General features: G+C 39.4%; 2 protein-coding genes across 3 annotated transcripts in view; both read right to left on the bottom strand.

Annotated features, from left to right (window-relative positions):
- e2f1 (E2F transcription factor 1) overlaps positions 1 to 16,442 on the bottom strand; it is a 408,003-nt gene that overhangs the window by 289,610 nt on the left and 101,951 nt on the right. The window lies entirely within an intron of this gene.
- ctnnbl1 (catenin, beta like 1) overlaps positions 1 to 16,442 on the bottom strand; it is a 62,365-nt gene that overhangs the window by 10,180 nt on the left and 35,743 nt on the right. For both annotated transcript variants that reach the window (XM_032520849.1, XM_032520848.1), the window contains exons 12-13: positions 13,848 to 13,945; positions 12,360 to 12,440 (exon numbers count right to left, since the gene is read on the bottom strand). In XM_032520849.1, the coding sequence (XP_032376740.1) occupies positions 12,360 to 12,440; positions 13,848 to 13,945 (179 nt within the window). The remainder of the gene's footprint in view (positions 1 to 12,359; positions 12,441 to 13,847; positions 13,946 to 16,442) is intronic.

The raw sequence follows: 16,442 nt of genomic DNA on the forward strand, positions 1-16,442 counted from the left end.
TTTGAACTGAATGGTGGTTAACAAATGCACATTCAGAAATGTAAATATAAGTATTATTAATGTCAGTATACTGTATTATTGCCTCATACAGACTGTCCCTCTTTCCTCTCGGTCTCTTTTTTTGTTTACACTGAAATAATCATATTTAAGGTGTTTAAACCTCCATGGAACTGGGAGTATCTAGGTTAACTAAGTATCTAACACCCAGTGTGGGAAATATTGAGTGATGAGAGAGCCAGAAAGAGAAAGTGTACAATAGTTTAGTTCATAAAACAAATTGAACCTACATACTAAAAGTCTACCTTATAAAATGTCAGTATCAACGATATTTGATTCATGCACTCACAAGTCTGCATCCATTTTAGTCTCAGAGAGGATGACCCAACACAAAAAAGAGCAAAATGTACTACAATATGAGACACAGTAAATTGAAAAAAAACAGGGCAACTTTTCAAACCGTTCCTAATGAAAACAAATAGCTTTTAGCGTTGGGCTAAAGGGTACCACACTTGACATTTACATCCCAATTATTTAATCTCAGAGAAAATTAAAGCTTTCAAAAGGCCTTGCCCTTAAAGATCAATTACACTGTAAAACCCAATTATATCTTGTGAAGTTCAGCTCATTAACACAGCTCAATCAAAAGAGCAACTCCTGAGGACTTCAGTACTAGACTATTCTGGGAAAACCATTTGAGCTGCAGGTTACACTGCTGGGATGCAAAACAACATATCTTGTGACATTGCATTCTGAAAGCAGAATGTCATCCTGCTTTTCTGATATCATCCTAAAAGAAGAAAACACAAGCCGAAACAACTTTAGAACAATGCCCTAATGTAAAAAGTCAACTGTAGCTTATTAAAGATGCAAAACAATGCAGATATAAACTAAGAGAGAACCTTTAATAAAGCCACTGAATGTAGGGCATTCTGGTCTGTGTCCTCTGGGTAAAACACTAGCCCAGAACTCTGTTTTATTACAAAGCAGAGAGTTATCGTATTGTAAAAAAGTCCCAAAGCTTGGCCTTGTTGCTGTGAACTAGCATTCATTACAGATGCAAAAAAAACATGCAACAAAATCTATTTACATATAAACTGTGTTGCCTCCCTGTCTTGTATGAAAAAATAATCTCAGTTTCCAGAACAACTCTGCTCATTATTTGGAGCCAATACAGTAGCTTGCGACAATTTTACACAAATTTCACAAAGATGCAAAATACAGGATACAGGCCTTAAATGGCCAATAGAAAGGACACAATACATTCATGTGGGGGGGGGGGGGGGGCGGGGGGGGGAGTGAAAACAGCATGCATGTATGTATGTGCAACACACACCATGTGTTTGCATTTTTTCTTATTGTTTCACACAGAAAGCAAGTCTATTTCCTGTCGTGCTCATTACCGCTCATAGCCAACACTGCAAAGGACAGCTGGAGGCATTTTCTGAGAAGTACTTTGACAACTCAATTACTGTATATCCACGTTTCCATTACGGCTGGTCCGTCAGCCTATTAGCTGCAGAGGGACTGGACTTTATCCCAACCACATGAAACAATATGACTGCAGGGTCTCAAGGAGTACTTACTGGAGTGGGGTATGTGGAATGATTGGAGTGAAGCTCAACTAACTTGAAAAATATAGAAATTATGATTTGATTGAAACATATTGAGATAATTGGTTTTAGGTCTAAATTAACAATCCAAATTAAACCATCCAAACTGAGGTGACGAGGACCTTTAGTAAATGTATTGTCAAAATAACCAGTGAGCTACTCGCTACAATAAGCTGACTGCACAGTATACCCACCAACCTGATTTAATTGTAGCACCAGATCACCATGTGGCGCCATTGTTGCAGATAAATGGTTGAAATGGTTAGCTAAGAGAGGGCCCACACTTGAAACACAAGCAAAAGTAATGTAGGTTAAATGGTTATAAAAGTTAGCTTAACCTATAGGATAAACTGTTGAAAGAGACAAACACCACCAAACCAAGCTACAGTTGTTCCATTTTTTTCTGTGTAAAAGAAATTCAGTCTACCACACTTCAGCTACACATACGCTGAATAACTGAGGATTTAATTAGTGTAACCATAAGAAACTAACAGCATCCACCTGCTTTCAACTGGTTAACCTTCACTAATCCAGAAAAAAATCATGTTCCTAATGTCTTATATCCTCACTGTAATAAAGTATTTTTTATTTTATTTTTTGCTGTTACTATGTGAATGAGCTAGAAGGGCTTAAAGGGAGCAGAGCTTGTTGTTGCTGCAGCAACTTGTTTCTTGTTACTTTTTTGTTGATGGTATTTTGACTGGTGTTGTCTGTACCTTGAATACTGTGGTATGTTAACTGGCCAGGACCCAAGCCGCATTAGATCAGACAGCTCATCAAAATAACTGACAGGTGATATGGTGTTAAAAGTTGGTCCTGAACTGCATTTTCTGCCTCAAACAAATAAAAGCAGCCACTCAATCAGAACTGTAACAAGAACACCCTGTTGTTGCCTTTGTCAACTTTTAGGTAGCCACACAGGCTTATACAGTACATTGGACATTTGCCAAAGAAAAAGACATTTCCAAACAGTTTTTTTTTTTTTTTTTTACTCATGATTAACCCAGAGGAGTATCATGCCCATTAAAGACTTAAAAGTGGTCCAACTGTAAGTGACCTTACATTGTCTACTTTTCTAACGCTTGACACATGCAATAACTCCTCCTCTTAGCTCCACTATAGCTATAAGCGGACTTGTCAAGAGTAAAAAAAGAGAAAGAATTAATACATTTTCAAATAAGGTCCGAGGCAAGTCAATTGCTCCACACTCCAGGGAGCCTCACCATTATGGAACTGAGAAAAGATGTTCAACACACAATGAACCAAGCTGGACCGTTGAACGTGTACATTGAGAGCAAGGTTCTGAACAATGACAGGTGCATTAAATATTAATTATTGGGAGCAGTGGAGCTGGACATTTAGGATATTAAAACCAGAGCAGACACGCAAGCAATGTGGCAGTATTCATTACAACAGCAGAGTTTTGTCCACTTGTGAGTTTTGACATTGCAGCCAATATCTTTTGTGTGGCAGCTCGGTCCCTCTGGCAAACACCGGACAGAAGAAGTAGAGAAAGAATAACGTGTTGAAAGGAGGGATTGGACAAGTCAATTACTGCAACCGCAGGGGAGCCTGGCAGCCTGGCTACAGTACAGACAAAGTAATAAGCAGTGATTTTCAGTCTCAGTCCCTTTACTGTAACTCAGTCGCATTGCATGCGTGTGTGTGTGTGTGTGTGTTTGTTTGCGCCATGGGGTCTTTATGATTTATGGAAGACTGTGTGCAGTGAGAGTGTTGTGCATATTATAAACCATGTACGTGTGTGTGTGTGTGTGTGTGTGTGTGTGTGTGTGCGCGTGCATGTGTTGCGCTAGTTGTTATTCCAGTGCTTTCTTCTCCGCTGGGATGCTTAGATGCCGAATTAAAGTGATTTCTTTGTCAGCACTTTGCGAAAACCTACTGTGACTGTGTTTGTATGTCTGTGTGTGTGTGTGTGTGTGTGTGTGTGTGTGTGTGTGTGTGTGTGTGTGTGTGTGTGTGTGTAAGACACAATGCTCTTTAAAGGGCTTAAACAAATACCAGAATGACAGAGGCTAGATATCCTCATTAAAAAAACAGAGATACAGAGGTTGACAATGAGGTAAACTTTGGGGAAATAATTAAAACTTTGTGAGAGCGCAAGGCAACATGCTTCATTTTCAAGTTATGATAATCTCCCAAAACACAGCAGCCCTGTGCTTTGGTCACACATCAATTAAGAGTTTGTTGGCAAAGTGGGGTAAAGCAAAACCGCAGTGTTAACAGAAGTCCTTGCAGTACTTGCTACTAAGAACACCACAGCATTCACACTGTGGGACACAGTTTGTCTGTTAAGTCCCAAGCAGCTATTTCTCATCTTTGACAGCTGCCTTCAAACTGCCAACATATGGCATAAAAAGGCAAAATACAAAAGATGTTTCAAACATTCAAGCTACACAAGACTACAGTCTAATGCTTAACTTGTATGCACTTTATCAGTTATTTATCTTTTGAGATGTCATATTAATAACTTGGTCTAGCCCCATCCAGGACTGCCTCATCCTCTGCGTATGAAGCAGTCCTGGATGGGTCACTCAGCCAAGGCCATCGGCTGTCCACTGCTCTTTATCAGAGCTGGGGGAGGTAACCAGAAGAGCATTTGCAAAATCTGTCATTAAGCCTTCATACTTAAAGTCTTTTCTCTTGTATAAAAAAAAAAAATGCGGTTTGAACACATGTGAGATAAAACATACATTTCCCTTATGTGTTGTAGGTCAAGTAAGATATCCAGCGTTAAATGGTCTTATTGTTGCCCACTGTGTCTGTTGAGGAAAACACCCCCCCCAGGCTAGAGCTTAGATTCTTTGCCCGAGCCCGGGCTGGGTTGGATAGAAATTTTCTGCCACAATCCTCGGGCCGGGCCAGGGCGGGCCAGCCCTTGATCAAGCATTTGTGTTTTTTTAATCATTACTTTCTTAGCATAATAGGGTGGGGAGAAAGCTATGCCTCTCCAGCTTCTCCCGTAGCTTTGGGCAGTGCGGCCAGTGTGTCGGCAAGCAGACCTTGGCCAAAGACAGTATTAATTAGGTGATGGAGACAAGAAAGTCTCCTATATGGTTCCAGGATTTTGATTAGGCTACCGCCTTGATCTGTTACCCACACTATTCGGCTGAAGAAGGGAGCTAGGGTCGAGTTTTTTTTTTTTCTTCATTTGGATCCACTTGCGATCCATTCCATTCTGAATAAACAAACAACGCAGTTTACATGCTTCGTCCTTGTTGCAATATTCATTAAGATAATTCTAAACAGATTTTTGTAGTTCAAACAACTCAGAATTGTAGTTGAGAACGTCATTTATAACGGCCCACGTATTAAAAAAATTGCGGGGTTTAAATCAGGCTCATAATTACAGTCAATGAGTTGGGCCGGGCTCGGACACAAGGTGCACGGGCTCGAGTAGGGTTGAGCTTGATTTTTTGGGCCCGATCTAAGCTCTACCCTGGGCACAAAAAACACGGTTTGGCATAAATGAGAGATTCATGCTAATGCAGTCTAACACAAATGATATCTCCATGAAGGTTATGACATTCCAGTTTTGTCAAAACTGGTTTCAGATGCAGTGACACTGGGTTGATACCTGAGGCCTGTACTACGAATCAAGATCAACAAGCCCAGGATTTATTTAGGTTACCCGGCTTCACTAACTCTACCAACCGTGGTCCTGCATAACATGTGTCATGATGGTGGTTAAAAACTAATTTAATCAACCCGGGGGTTTCCCAATCCAGCGGTGAGTGCGTTCACATAAAAAAACGGTGTTTGCACAACATGATCAATCGCAAACATCTACCAGAGCCGCATATTTAACATAAGAGCAAACTATAATTCTACATAAATATGAAGAACGCAGACACGGTTTTGCAGGCAGAATGCAATACAGTCACTGCTTCCTAAAACAGGAAGGAAAGCTGGCAAAAAAAATAGCTGACGCTGTAAATGCATAAATCACAACACTCATCAACATAACTTCTCCATCAGTCAGGCACACGATCTGACCATAATTACACTTTAGCTTTCCATACACTGTCGTTGCTGTGGCCTAATATTTCAGTTGCTATCCTGGCAGTTGTAAGCGATCTCAGAGCAAATAAAAAATATTAAAACATAATTCAAATGCGCGCCTTGGCAGCACACGGCTCAAGAAGACGACCTATACAAAATCCCATAGATTAAACTCACTCAGCCAACATTTGAATACGTTTTTATATTTATTCATTTTAGGGCGAAAGCACCATCACTAAACCCAGCATTACATAATCAGTAAGTTACTTTTATCATAGTAAAACTCAAACAGCGTTTACGTAATTCCATCCGCTTAAAATATATATCTTTCATAAAGATGTCTGTACTCAGCCAAATATATGCAACACCACTGTACAAAGGTGCGTGATTTTCTGGTTCCCACAACACAAACCGAATGATACATCTTCTTTAGTTACACGATCTAGCTGATCACGTTATATCACTTTCAGGAGTTGCATTCTCCTAAATTAAACTGTATTTCATATCAATAAAGTTGTTCAGAAAAGTTCTAAATCAGAACCTTTGGCATTTGAGAAAGTTGCTTGTGAAAATCAAGTTATGCCAGTCAATAGACTACTATTATTTCAATATGCCAGATACGGATTTCATAATTTCATATCACATATACAATATTTTACTATGTTGTACTTTTGTACAAACATGTGTTTTACAATGAATTGAGTTCTGGATTCAGATTGGATAAAATTATACCAATCCCAGACCCTAATCGCAATGTGTCACAAGCATTGGCTTTACGCGGTTTAAAAAGGGATACATTATTAAAGCACAATGCATTCCTGTCTTTCATTAGGTCCCCTGTATTGCCAAGAATGTTGCAGTTCCCTCGAAAACGCATTAGCCGTTAAAAACAAGTTCCATTGTAAACCTAATGAATAGAAAATAGGTTACATAAACGTTTAAACAGAGGATGGAGACATTTTCAGGCATCTTGGTGTAATTTTTTGTGCAATGAAAGAAAGTATAACCACAGTGGACTTGAGAGGTAAAAGCTCTGAAGTTAAAATAAACCAGTCCAAACATGATTGAGCCGGTTGAACTACAGGAGTAGAACATTATTCAGCACTGCTGTTTTCCACTCCTTCATTCTCAAAAAATTAATGAATGATGATTTCTGAAGGAGTGATAAGTGAGGGAGATTGAGGGAAGAGTGTGCAATTATAAAAAGAAGACAAGCATGATGTGACAAACACAAGAACACTGAGGACGGGGGTGTGTGGGGGGGTGGGGGAGGGAGAGGGGGAGAGGGGGGGAGAGAGAGAGAGAGACTAAAAACTAAATATATAACATCCAGGTGCAAAAAAAATTCCAAGTTAACATAGACTGGTGTTAAAATGTCTTCTATCAGCAATGCTAAACCAGGCCATTTCTGCTATACACTCTCGCTACAGCCCAGTACAGGAAACATACAGACAGTGACAAAGACACACAAAGACACACACACACACACACACACACAGCGAGCAACTACGTTCTTGGGTGCTAGGAAAGTGCACTCAGGCATTTTACAGTATTGAGGTCGGCCTCAGCCATGTTTTGCTGAGCCTCATCAATCTCCAAGAGCTGTTACCAACAACCTGAGAGCAGGGGGAAGGTTTTGAAGGAAAGAGGTGGAGAAAGAGAGGTGAAGGCAGTTGCATTTGAGGGGAAGAAGAAGAAGAGAAGAAATAGGATAAAGAAAGAAGGAAGGAAGGAAGGACAGGGATAAGGTGTGAGGATATGATGGAGGGAAGGATAAGGGAGGAGGTGCTGTGAAAGACGGGAAGCAAGACGGAAATAAAGGAGGAGGAAGAATAAAAATATGCATAAAAAAGACGCGAAGAAAGAAAAGGTGTTACTGAGTGGACCCCAAGCAAGTAAAAAAACAGTCACAGTTTGTAAGATGCAACAAAAAGATGCAACAAAAAAGGATCAGAAAAAAAAGGAGACCACATGGGGAGAAAAACACAGCACTTAAGAGAAGACAGACGAGAAGTTATGGATGTTGGGGGGGTAGTACAAAAGAAGAAAAGAGATTAAAAAAAAGAAGAGAAGGGGGAAGAAGGGAGTCAAAAATGAGAAATAAAGGGTAAGAAAAGCAACTTTAAGCGAGAGACGGAGAAAATAAGAAGGATAGAAAGAGAGGAGATACTAAGGTGGGAGGAAAATAAGTAGCTTATTAAAAAGGGACTGGGCTGGAGACGGGGAGAAAAAGCAGCAGCAGCTTTTTCTTTGCTATCCTCCTGAGAAATCTGTGGATAATATGTTGCAGAGGAAAAACATTTTGCTTACTGCCCCTTAAAAACAGGCTTAACTAGGGGAAACCAAAAGGCATGGTAGAGAGAGATAAAAGGCTGCTGCTGACGGCAGCCAATTCAGCTGAGGTGCTGGACAGAACTGGGTTTTGGCGTCTATCACCTTATTTAACAAAACTTGACATTTGGTGGAAGCTGTGATTTGTGATTGTGAGTAAAAGTATCATCTGGGTGATTTCAGTATTAAGAGTTGTAAAGGTAGGAATGGAACAACGGCCTTCTGTGCAATCTAGTGGGCTACACTGGGAAAGAAACCCAACCCTCGATATGTTGCAGTAGTGTTGTTTTAGACCCAATTCAAAACAATACGAAATCCATCCATCCACAAACAAGCATGAACAACTTAAAACAATCCATAAATAAATTGGGTCAATGCAAAAGACAATCAGACCTAAGAACCAGTAAAAACATTTCATAAAAGTAGTGAGAAATTAGTTTAAAACATATTTTCAAACAAAGCTTCATGAGATGACAATCTCTTCAATTTTAGCCCAGTTTAGGGCAATAAAGCACGGATTCTTTAGAGTTGAATTCTGCCTTTATTGCTCCTGAAAGTCAGTACGTTCACATGAAGATGTAACCCTGAAAACCTTCCATTTCATACAAGCTCCACCCTCCCCCCCCCAAAAAAAAAGGACTCACTTAACATTGTTTCAAGAATTCGAGCACCACCTGTCATTTTTCCAAAGCACCTATGCAGCAATTTATATTGAATCCTATTTTAAATATGGGATTATGCTGCATATATAGTTTTTGCACTTACTGTGACTTGGTTGATTCAACTAAAGTGTTGGTTTTGTCTTGCCTCTTTTTCAGATTGGTCTGACTCTTAAATACGTTTTCTCCTAAAAGATATTTGCTATATGAATGTTATATCTATGCAGGCTTTTTAGCAACTGTGTTATGCTGTAAAATGTTAAGCAGAAAAAACTCGAATCTATTGATACATGTTAATAACACATAACATGTTCATATTCATGTAACTTTTAATAATTCTAGCAGTCTGAGAGTTCGACATGTGGTAAAGGTATAATAAGACATTCCAACTTTTTTCAACAGCCGTTTTTTTGTTGTAATATAATAAATAGAATATTGTTGTTGTGCCACATATAGGTATTTTACCACTCTGTGCCCCATGTGTGCCTGGCTCACAGTGTGGCTCTGAACTGGGGAAGGAACAGTGTGGCTTCAAAAGATAGTGGCCTACGCAGACAAGGTTTCTTATCACCGGGGTATCATAAAGTCATGCTTTCGCCATCCCAGAGGAAGAGACGGAAGAGCGACAGACGAGGACAGGTAGAGTGAAAAGGAGAAAAAAAAGAGGGAGGGAGAGAAAATGTCAAACTGTCTGGCCTTTTCTTGGCAATCCCACCACGATAACTGTCTGTGAAATTAATCTTCTGTCATCTTTAGATAGGAATCTCACACTTATCTGTCTCCACCCACTCCTCCCTCCGCTTCATCATTCCCTCTTTCACTTAAATGCTTTCTCTAGCCCTTTTTTTATTTCTCTATTATCCCACATTTCCCCCTTTTAACTATCCAGTTCTCTCCTTTTAGCTGCACTCCCTGTTCTGATATTTACAGTACCTCCACCTGTCTTCCCCCCTTTCTGAGGACAGGATGCTCGCTCTCTCGCTCTCTCTCTCTCTCTCTCTCTCTCTCTCTGTTGAAGTCATTATCCCCTGCCTGGCTACTTATCTTCTATCTGTATCGCTCTGCCTGGCCCACAGCTCAGACCCCCGCCGCCCACACACACACCTTAATAGGGCCTTCAGATACAGCTATCAAGCTTTCCATTGCTCTGCAAACTGTCATATTGTGATCAGCGGGACAGTGATGGTTTTTTGTCTCTTCTTACATGGCTTTGGATGTGACCGTGTGTGGAACTGCACACTTTATCTCCCATACAGAGACAACCTTTGATCACCCATCCCAACCCTTTATAACATCAGGGATTGTGGTTGATGTCTGAACATCTACAATGCAATTTCATTATTCAGTAGACTATTCTAATGGCAGGTTACCGTTCCTGCTGAATTTGTTCCTCAGCCAGTTGATTTGAGGTTTTAAAAGAAAAAAGAAAAAAGATTTTTATATATATATATATATATATATATATATATATATATATATATATATATATATATATATATATATATATATATATATATATATATATATATATATATATATATATATATATATATATATATATATATATATATATATATATATATATATATATATATTTAGAAAGCTTAGACCCATGATGAGCTCTTAAAACTTGATTTCCTAAACAAAACAAATGTTAATTTCCACTTGTTTTTATTTTCTCTTGAATATGTCATAATACTACTGATAATTACAAGTTTGTAGACAAGTGAGAGTGGTATCACCCCTTTTGTTATGGTGTTCATGTAGTTGTTTTAATTAAACCCTGCTTGCAAGACTGGTTGCTTCAATACTAGACTTAATGACATTAGTGGATTTTTGCCCAACGATACAGTGAGGACCAGAACTCCTCAAAATAAATAAAGATGATGATGATGATAACACTGATCAGTGTATGTCTGTCAATCTCAATCTCCTGATCGAGTGGAATACAACCATATTTAAACCATCTTCGGATTAAAAGTGTAAGTTCATTTGGGTGGGTCAACTTTTGCCACAGTGCAATGTTACATCATCCTGCGGTACACAGCATCGGCCATTTAAGTATTTGCAAAAACATTCCGTAATTTACTTTGTAACACAGATAACTCAATTCCGTTGTTTACCTCCTTAAGTTTAACTAATGAGTTATTTAATACGGCAATGTTCTCGGTCTGAATCGGCAGTAATGCAGTCGTCAAGCTTACACTACATTTGTCAATGAGCTCAACCGCAGTTCCTCTGATTTGCACAAAGTGACGCTAAATAAGACCAGATGCCAAAATGTTTTGATGCGCATTGTGCTGGAAAGTAAATTGGTTGAAGACACTTGTGGAATAGGAATGCCAACAATAAAATCCCTGATTTAATGTGTTAAGAAAAATCAACTTTTCAATGTGCTTTGACTAAGTATTATTTCTGTAAACAGAAAATACAATGGCCTATTTAATGAGTATTATCGGCAGCTTTAATTATATCTCACTGGACTGAAAGTCATTAAAAGTCAGGAGAAAAAAAAGAGAAAGTGCCGACGGGAAACAAAAAGGTAAAGATGTATGGAAAATAACAGATTATTGCAGTGCTGTTCCTTTGTCTTGTGGTCCCAAAGTGAGTGCTCTGGTAAAATAACTTTGCAATGCGTCTTTGAACATGCGTTTCTCTGTCCGTATCGGTCTCTCCATGTTTCCGTCTGTTTATAGCCTCTCACACTCTGTATGTGTCAGATAAAACAGAGCAGCAGATTTTACAGCTGATTTTAATTTCAGACACAACTTCCTCTGCCGCAGTGGTCAGTCAGCAGTGATTCACCCGTTGCAGCGGACAATTCTATAAATTTCCATTCTCGCCTCCCATATTTTGCTTTTCTAAGCAGGGATGTCATAAAGTACATTTTGTAAGAGACCAAACAAGGGCACAAACCATCTGCGCAATCCTTTGGTAAAAGCAATTGCATTTAAGCTGTTGAGCACCTTGAAAGCCACAAAGCAAATAGCTCCATGGTATCTGTAGCGGTAGACCACTCTGTCACAAACAGAGTAAAGAAGACCCTCTGCCAGACTGAATGATATACTCATGCTAATCTCAGCACAATGCAAACAATCACTGAAGACTAAAGACTGGCCTGGTTTGACTTGATTGTAAAGGTAAAGGTATACTGTTTAATGATGCATGTCATTGTACAGCAACAACAACTAAGGAGCTGGACCAAAACAACACATTGATATGAAATGTTTATAAAGATTAAAAGCTGTTGTAATATTGTCTGTCACTGATTTATGAAGGAATTCACTCAAGTGGAATTGAAAATTAATGTGTGGGGTGACTATTTATAAGAAACTCATAGATGCTGATGCCAGTCATTAGGTTAACAGGGCCGACTGTTGCTAATACTAGCAGTAATAAAGTGGTGCTGATTTTGCCATTCTGGTCTATGGCGTGTGGAGGTATGCGTCAGCTTTGGACAGAGACTTCTCAGGCTACAGTCAGTTCAGGGTCAAGCTGGTTCAAACTGCTGGTTGGGTTTGTACGTTGATAGTAAAACACCAAAGAGCTACTACAGAACATAACCACTATTGGATGGCATCTCATTTGGGTAATGTTGAAAACCTCAATGGCTCATGTGAATACAACCATCCAGCAAGCTGCCCTTATATAAAGCTAGTGTAAATGACACTGCATAGAGAGGAGGTGGGAGGGTGAGAGGATGGGAGGGAGGGACAGAAGGAAAGGGAGAGATGCTTACGTGTTTCTCTCCTTCAATCCTCTTGTCCGCCTGCTGAACAGCCTCCAGATACTTAAAATGCATCTCCATCAGTCGATCAACCTGGAGAGAGAATGAAAGGAGGCGGACAGAGAGAAAGTGAGAGAAATATGAGAGAGGAGGGATAGAGCACAAAGAAAAGACAGAACAAGATCACACTTGGAGGGCAGATATTTAAAATGCTATTTAGGATAAATATATTAAAATAAAAATAATTCCATAGGTGTGATTTTATAACTTAATAATACATAAGCATTGTCTACTCCCGATATGTTCGTGGAGCAATATTTCAGCCGTGTTCAAATGATGTCTTCATTTTCTTCACAAAAGCATTCAAGATTCTTTCAACAGTCTGCTGTCAACCTCTTAGATCGTTACGGGGAGGGTTTATCAAGAACACAATACAGCCCGATATTTAGGTATCGGCATTTTTATTGGCTGATTTATATATATTTTTTAAAGAAAGAAAGAATATTCATTCCTCAGAATAATTTGTAATGACAAATAAATTAAAATGGACTGTCAACCGTGTTAGGAGCGATGGTGTTGTATAGTTTGTCCACCAGAGGGCGCTCTACAACGTCCCTGTTGGCAACAGTTTGTTTTTATTCAAAGGACTACAGGTTTCATATCTTAAGTTTGTATTTTTGGTGATGTGACAGATTCAAAGATGATTTAGTGGTAGAGGAGTCGTCAGTGTTTGATTTGCACAACAGTTTTCCACAACAAGAGCCATGAGTCCTATTAAAACGGCCCTTAGCAACACACTAAATACATGTGAAAATCTTTGCATGACTGAGGAATTGTGGGAGTTAACAGAAAGAAATGTTGCAGCTGAGGTGTCAGGCTTGATACTTTATTCACTTTCTCAAGTTCTGTAACATGTGGCAAAACTTAGTATAAACAGGTACAGAGAAGTGCAGTCACTGGCTTAGTGTTGTTTTCTTGTTAATGAAAAACAATACTGACATTGTAGTTGGAAAAGGGGCGTCATATAAGAATGACATGTTCTCCTATGGAGTCCATTCATCCTTAGTATTTGGAGATAGATTCCTTTTGACTGACAAGATGGCGGATAGCGTAAACAACAGCTAAGACCTAGCTCTCCCACTCAAAGGCCATTTGACCGAAAGCGATAATACAGTAAATCCTAAAAGAGGCGCTTCCGTCCTAATTATGCTTTTAAACTAAAGTTTGACTCGGGTACATTCACAAAAAGACCCTAGGTTGCATTTTGGCGAGAGTTACGCCTTAAGGGACCTAAAATGTAGGAAACAGGTCAGACCTGTTCTGATTTAAGTACCTGCAGAGACCTTGTAACCAGAGAATATGGATGTTTGGGAAACAAACACCTCAGCTTAGACATCCCTGATGAAGCAATCCACTGGCAACCAAAAACAGTGGATGCAGAAAAAAAGAGAAGGATGCAGGATAAAAGAGGAAAAAAGCCGGAAGCTGACAAAAACCAACCTTCTCACAGTCGTTCTCTGTGAACTTGTTGAGGAGTCTGCTTCTTTGTTGGGACTTGAGATTTCTCAGCATGGAGGCGATGATGGAGCAGACGTGTTCTAAGGAAAGGAAGTGAGAAGTAAAGGTAAAGCTTCCTTGTTTATATCACCGGGACAGCATCTTAAAACATTTTTTCAATAGCTTAGTTTTATAAATCTTTACAAACACGTATTTCCTTCTTCATGGAATCACTGAGTGCCGCTCTCGCTCTTTTGGACAAACACATACGGTGTGGAAGCCTCCTACATGAGACCACCTCATGAAAGAGCCAATTGTGTTTTTCAGTAAACCCATCAGGTGCATATGCTTTAATTAACACATATGCTACTGTTATGCTCCTTAGTTAAAAATAGTAGTTTAAAAAAAAGAGTAATCACAGTAAAGCTCATTCACACCCACCCACAGCCTCCAGAAAGAACGAATTGATTAGGACGTGATAATTTGCAATTACTGCACGCAGCCAGCCAAGCATTGATATGGAGAGTGCACACAGAACAAGAGGAGGAGAAACTGTTAATGAAATTTAGAAATCAATTTTCGTTTTAGGGCATGCTGGAACATGCATAACAATTTTGTCTGTGGCTGAAGTACGTTTCTCACAGTGATAGGAATGTGTCTGTGGCAGCTCTGGGGCCATTTAGCGAGGGGGCGAGGTCTAGAAACATGTTAATTGACTAAATTAGCAACAAAAACCGGGTTGTCCTATTGAGTGCCCTTGTTAACCCAATTCATGCTATGCAAGATGTGTATTCTCGTTCAAAGACCTTATTTACAGGCTGCAACAGAAAGTGACAACGCCGGCATAATATTTCTCTATGATATTAAATGAACAATGAACTGTGCACACATGAGGAGACAGAATATGACATTGTAAAATCACAGATATACAGATTGGGGAAAAAATGTAATTGGACTTTATCAACAAGAGGTCAATATCTTCTCTCATCGAGGCTCTGCAGTTGCTAAGCAACAAGAGTACAGGAATCAATCCCATTTTTGCTTTTTAAAAAGGGGTCGTGTTTGCCGTCAGCTCCCTTTGTGCAATCCCCTATGACCCAGAGCGTCATTTCTAACGAGACTTGAAGGCTCACAACACTAAAGGCTAGAACACCTGCCAAAGTCAAATCTTTTAAAATATACAGATATCCATCTACATTATATGGTAAAAGTCACAAATGTAAAATGTACAGCAACAAAATACAACACGCTCTGGAGTCGTGCTTCCTAAATCCTTTGACTGAAAGGTCAAATTAATGGATCTATGGTTGTAATACAAACTACTCCCTCTGCATGTCTGCATAAATCATGAATATTATGGCATGTCAGAAGAGCAGATAAACTGTAAATGCACTTCACAGTGTTACCAGTGGTTCACTGGTATTACATGTAAAGTTTAAAGTATGTGTTCTGGTTGTAGACCAGGTACTTTCAATCCAAGGTCAATGGTTTTTAATGTAGACAACCTTCTTTCCTGTACACAATGACAAGGAGGCTAACTGCCATTTCCGAAAGGACGCTACTTTATCACCTTGATCCGAGTGGTAATTGATGTCGCCACCTCCACGCCCTGCTGGGGAGGGTATTGATCGCTGGCTGTGGAATGTTCTCTCCAAAGAGTTTAAAACTAAACAGTGAATGCTCCGCAGAGATTTGTGAAGGGGGAAGGCAGAATTACATCTCGGGTACAAGATGGAGGGCAAGGGTCTTTAGAAAGGTGTCCAATCAATACTAGATTTAGATGCTTGCTCACACTTGAAATTCGAGTATAAAAACTAAGAAAAGAACAAGAAATCAAGGTATATTTCAATCATCTTAGCAACATTTATTGCAAAATCTCTCAAAGAGTCATGACAAAACAGCAAAAATCAAATGCATATTAATAAATGTTACATTTAAAATGCACAAGCAAGACAAATCTTTTGCACATTGTCACAGATACTGTTGGGTGTTTTAAATACAGACGGACCATTTTTGGATTCTACTGCCACTTGTCGTATAATAATCAATTGTATCTAAAGTGGGGTCAGGTCCAGCAGCCCAATATATGTGTTGGCCCTGTATTATGATCTGACAATGGCATCAAATGTTGACAATCACGGTTGGAGAGTTTGTAGAAGCAGTGGACAAGAAAAGCTGTAAATGGAAGTTTATGAGTTTGAGGCCACTGACCAGCTGTAGACACAGGGGTAGAGAAATTGACAACACATCACACGGCCATGAAGAAAAATGCAAGGTGTAATTTACAAAGAGAGCATTTTATGGTTAATGCATTAGCTACATGGTGTTGTTGGAGTTGGCACATACATTAGGGAATGTATAAAACCCACCAATCATCTGGAACTACTTTTTTGTCATCTTTTGCTTGAGGGATATTGCATTCAGATGGCCCTACTCATATCCTAATGCTAGCCTTCACTCATTCTCCACTTATCAATCATTCATCATCATCATCAGCCTCACCTTCACCCTAGGGCAAGGGTCGGCAACCTGCGGCTCTGGAGCCGCATGCAGCTCTTTGATCCCTCTGATGCGGCTCAGCTTTTAAAAAATACTTAA

Source organism: Etheostoma spectabile, chromosome 7 (genome assembly GCF_008692095.1).
Source record: "Etheostoma spectabile isolate EspeVRDwgs_2016 chromosome 7, UIUC_Espe_1.0, whole genome shotgun sequence".
Classification (NCBI taxonomy): Eukaryota; Metazoa; Chordata; class Actinopteri; order Perciformes; family Percidae; genus Etheostoma; species Etheostoma spectabile.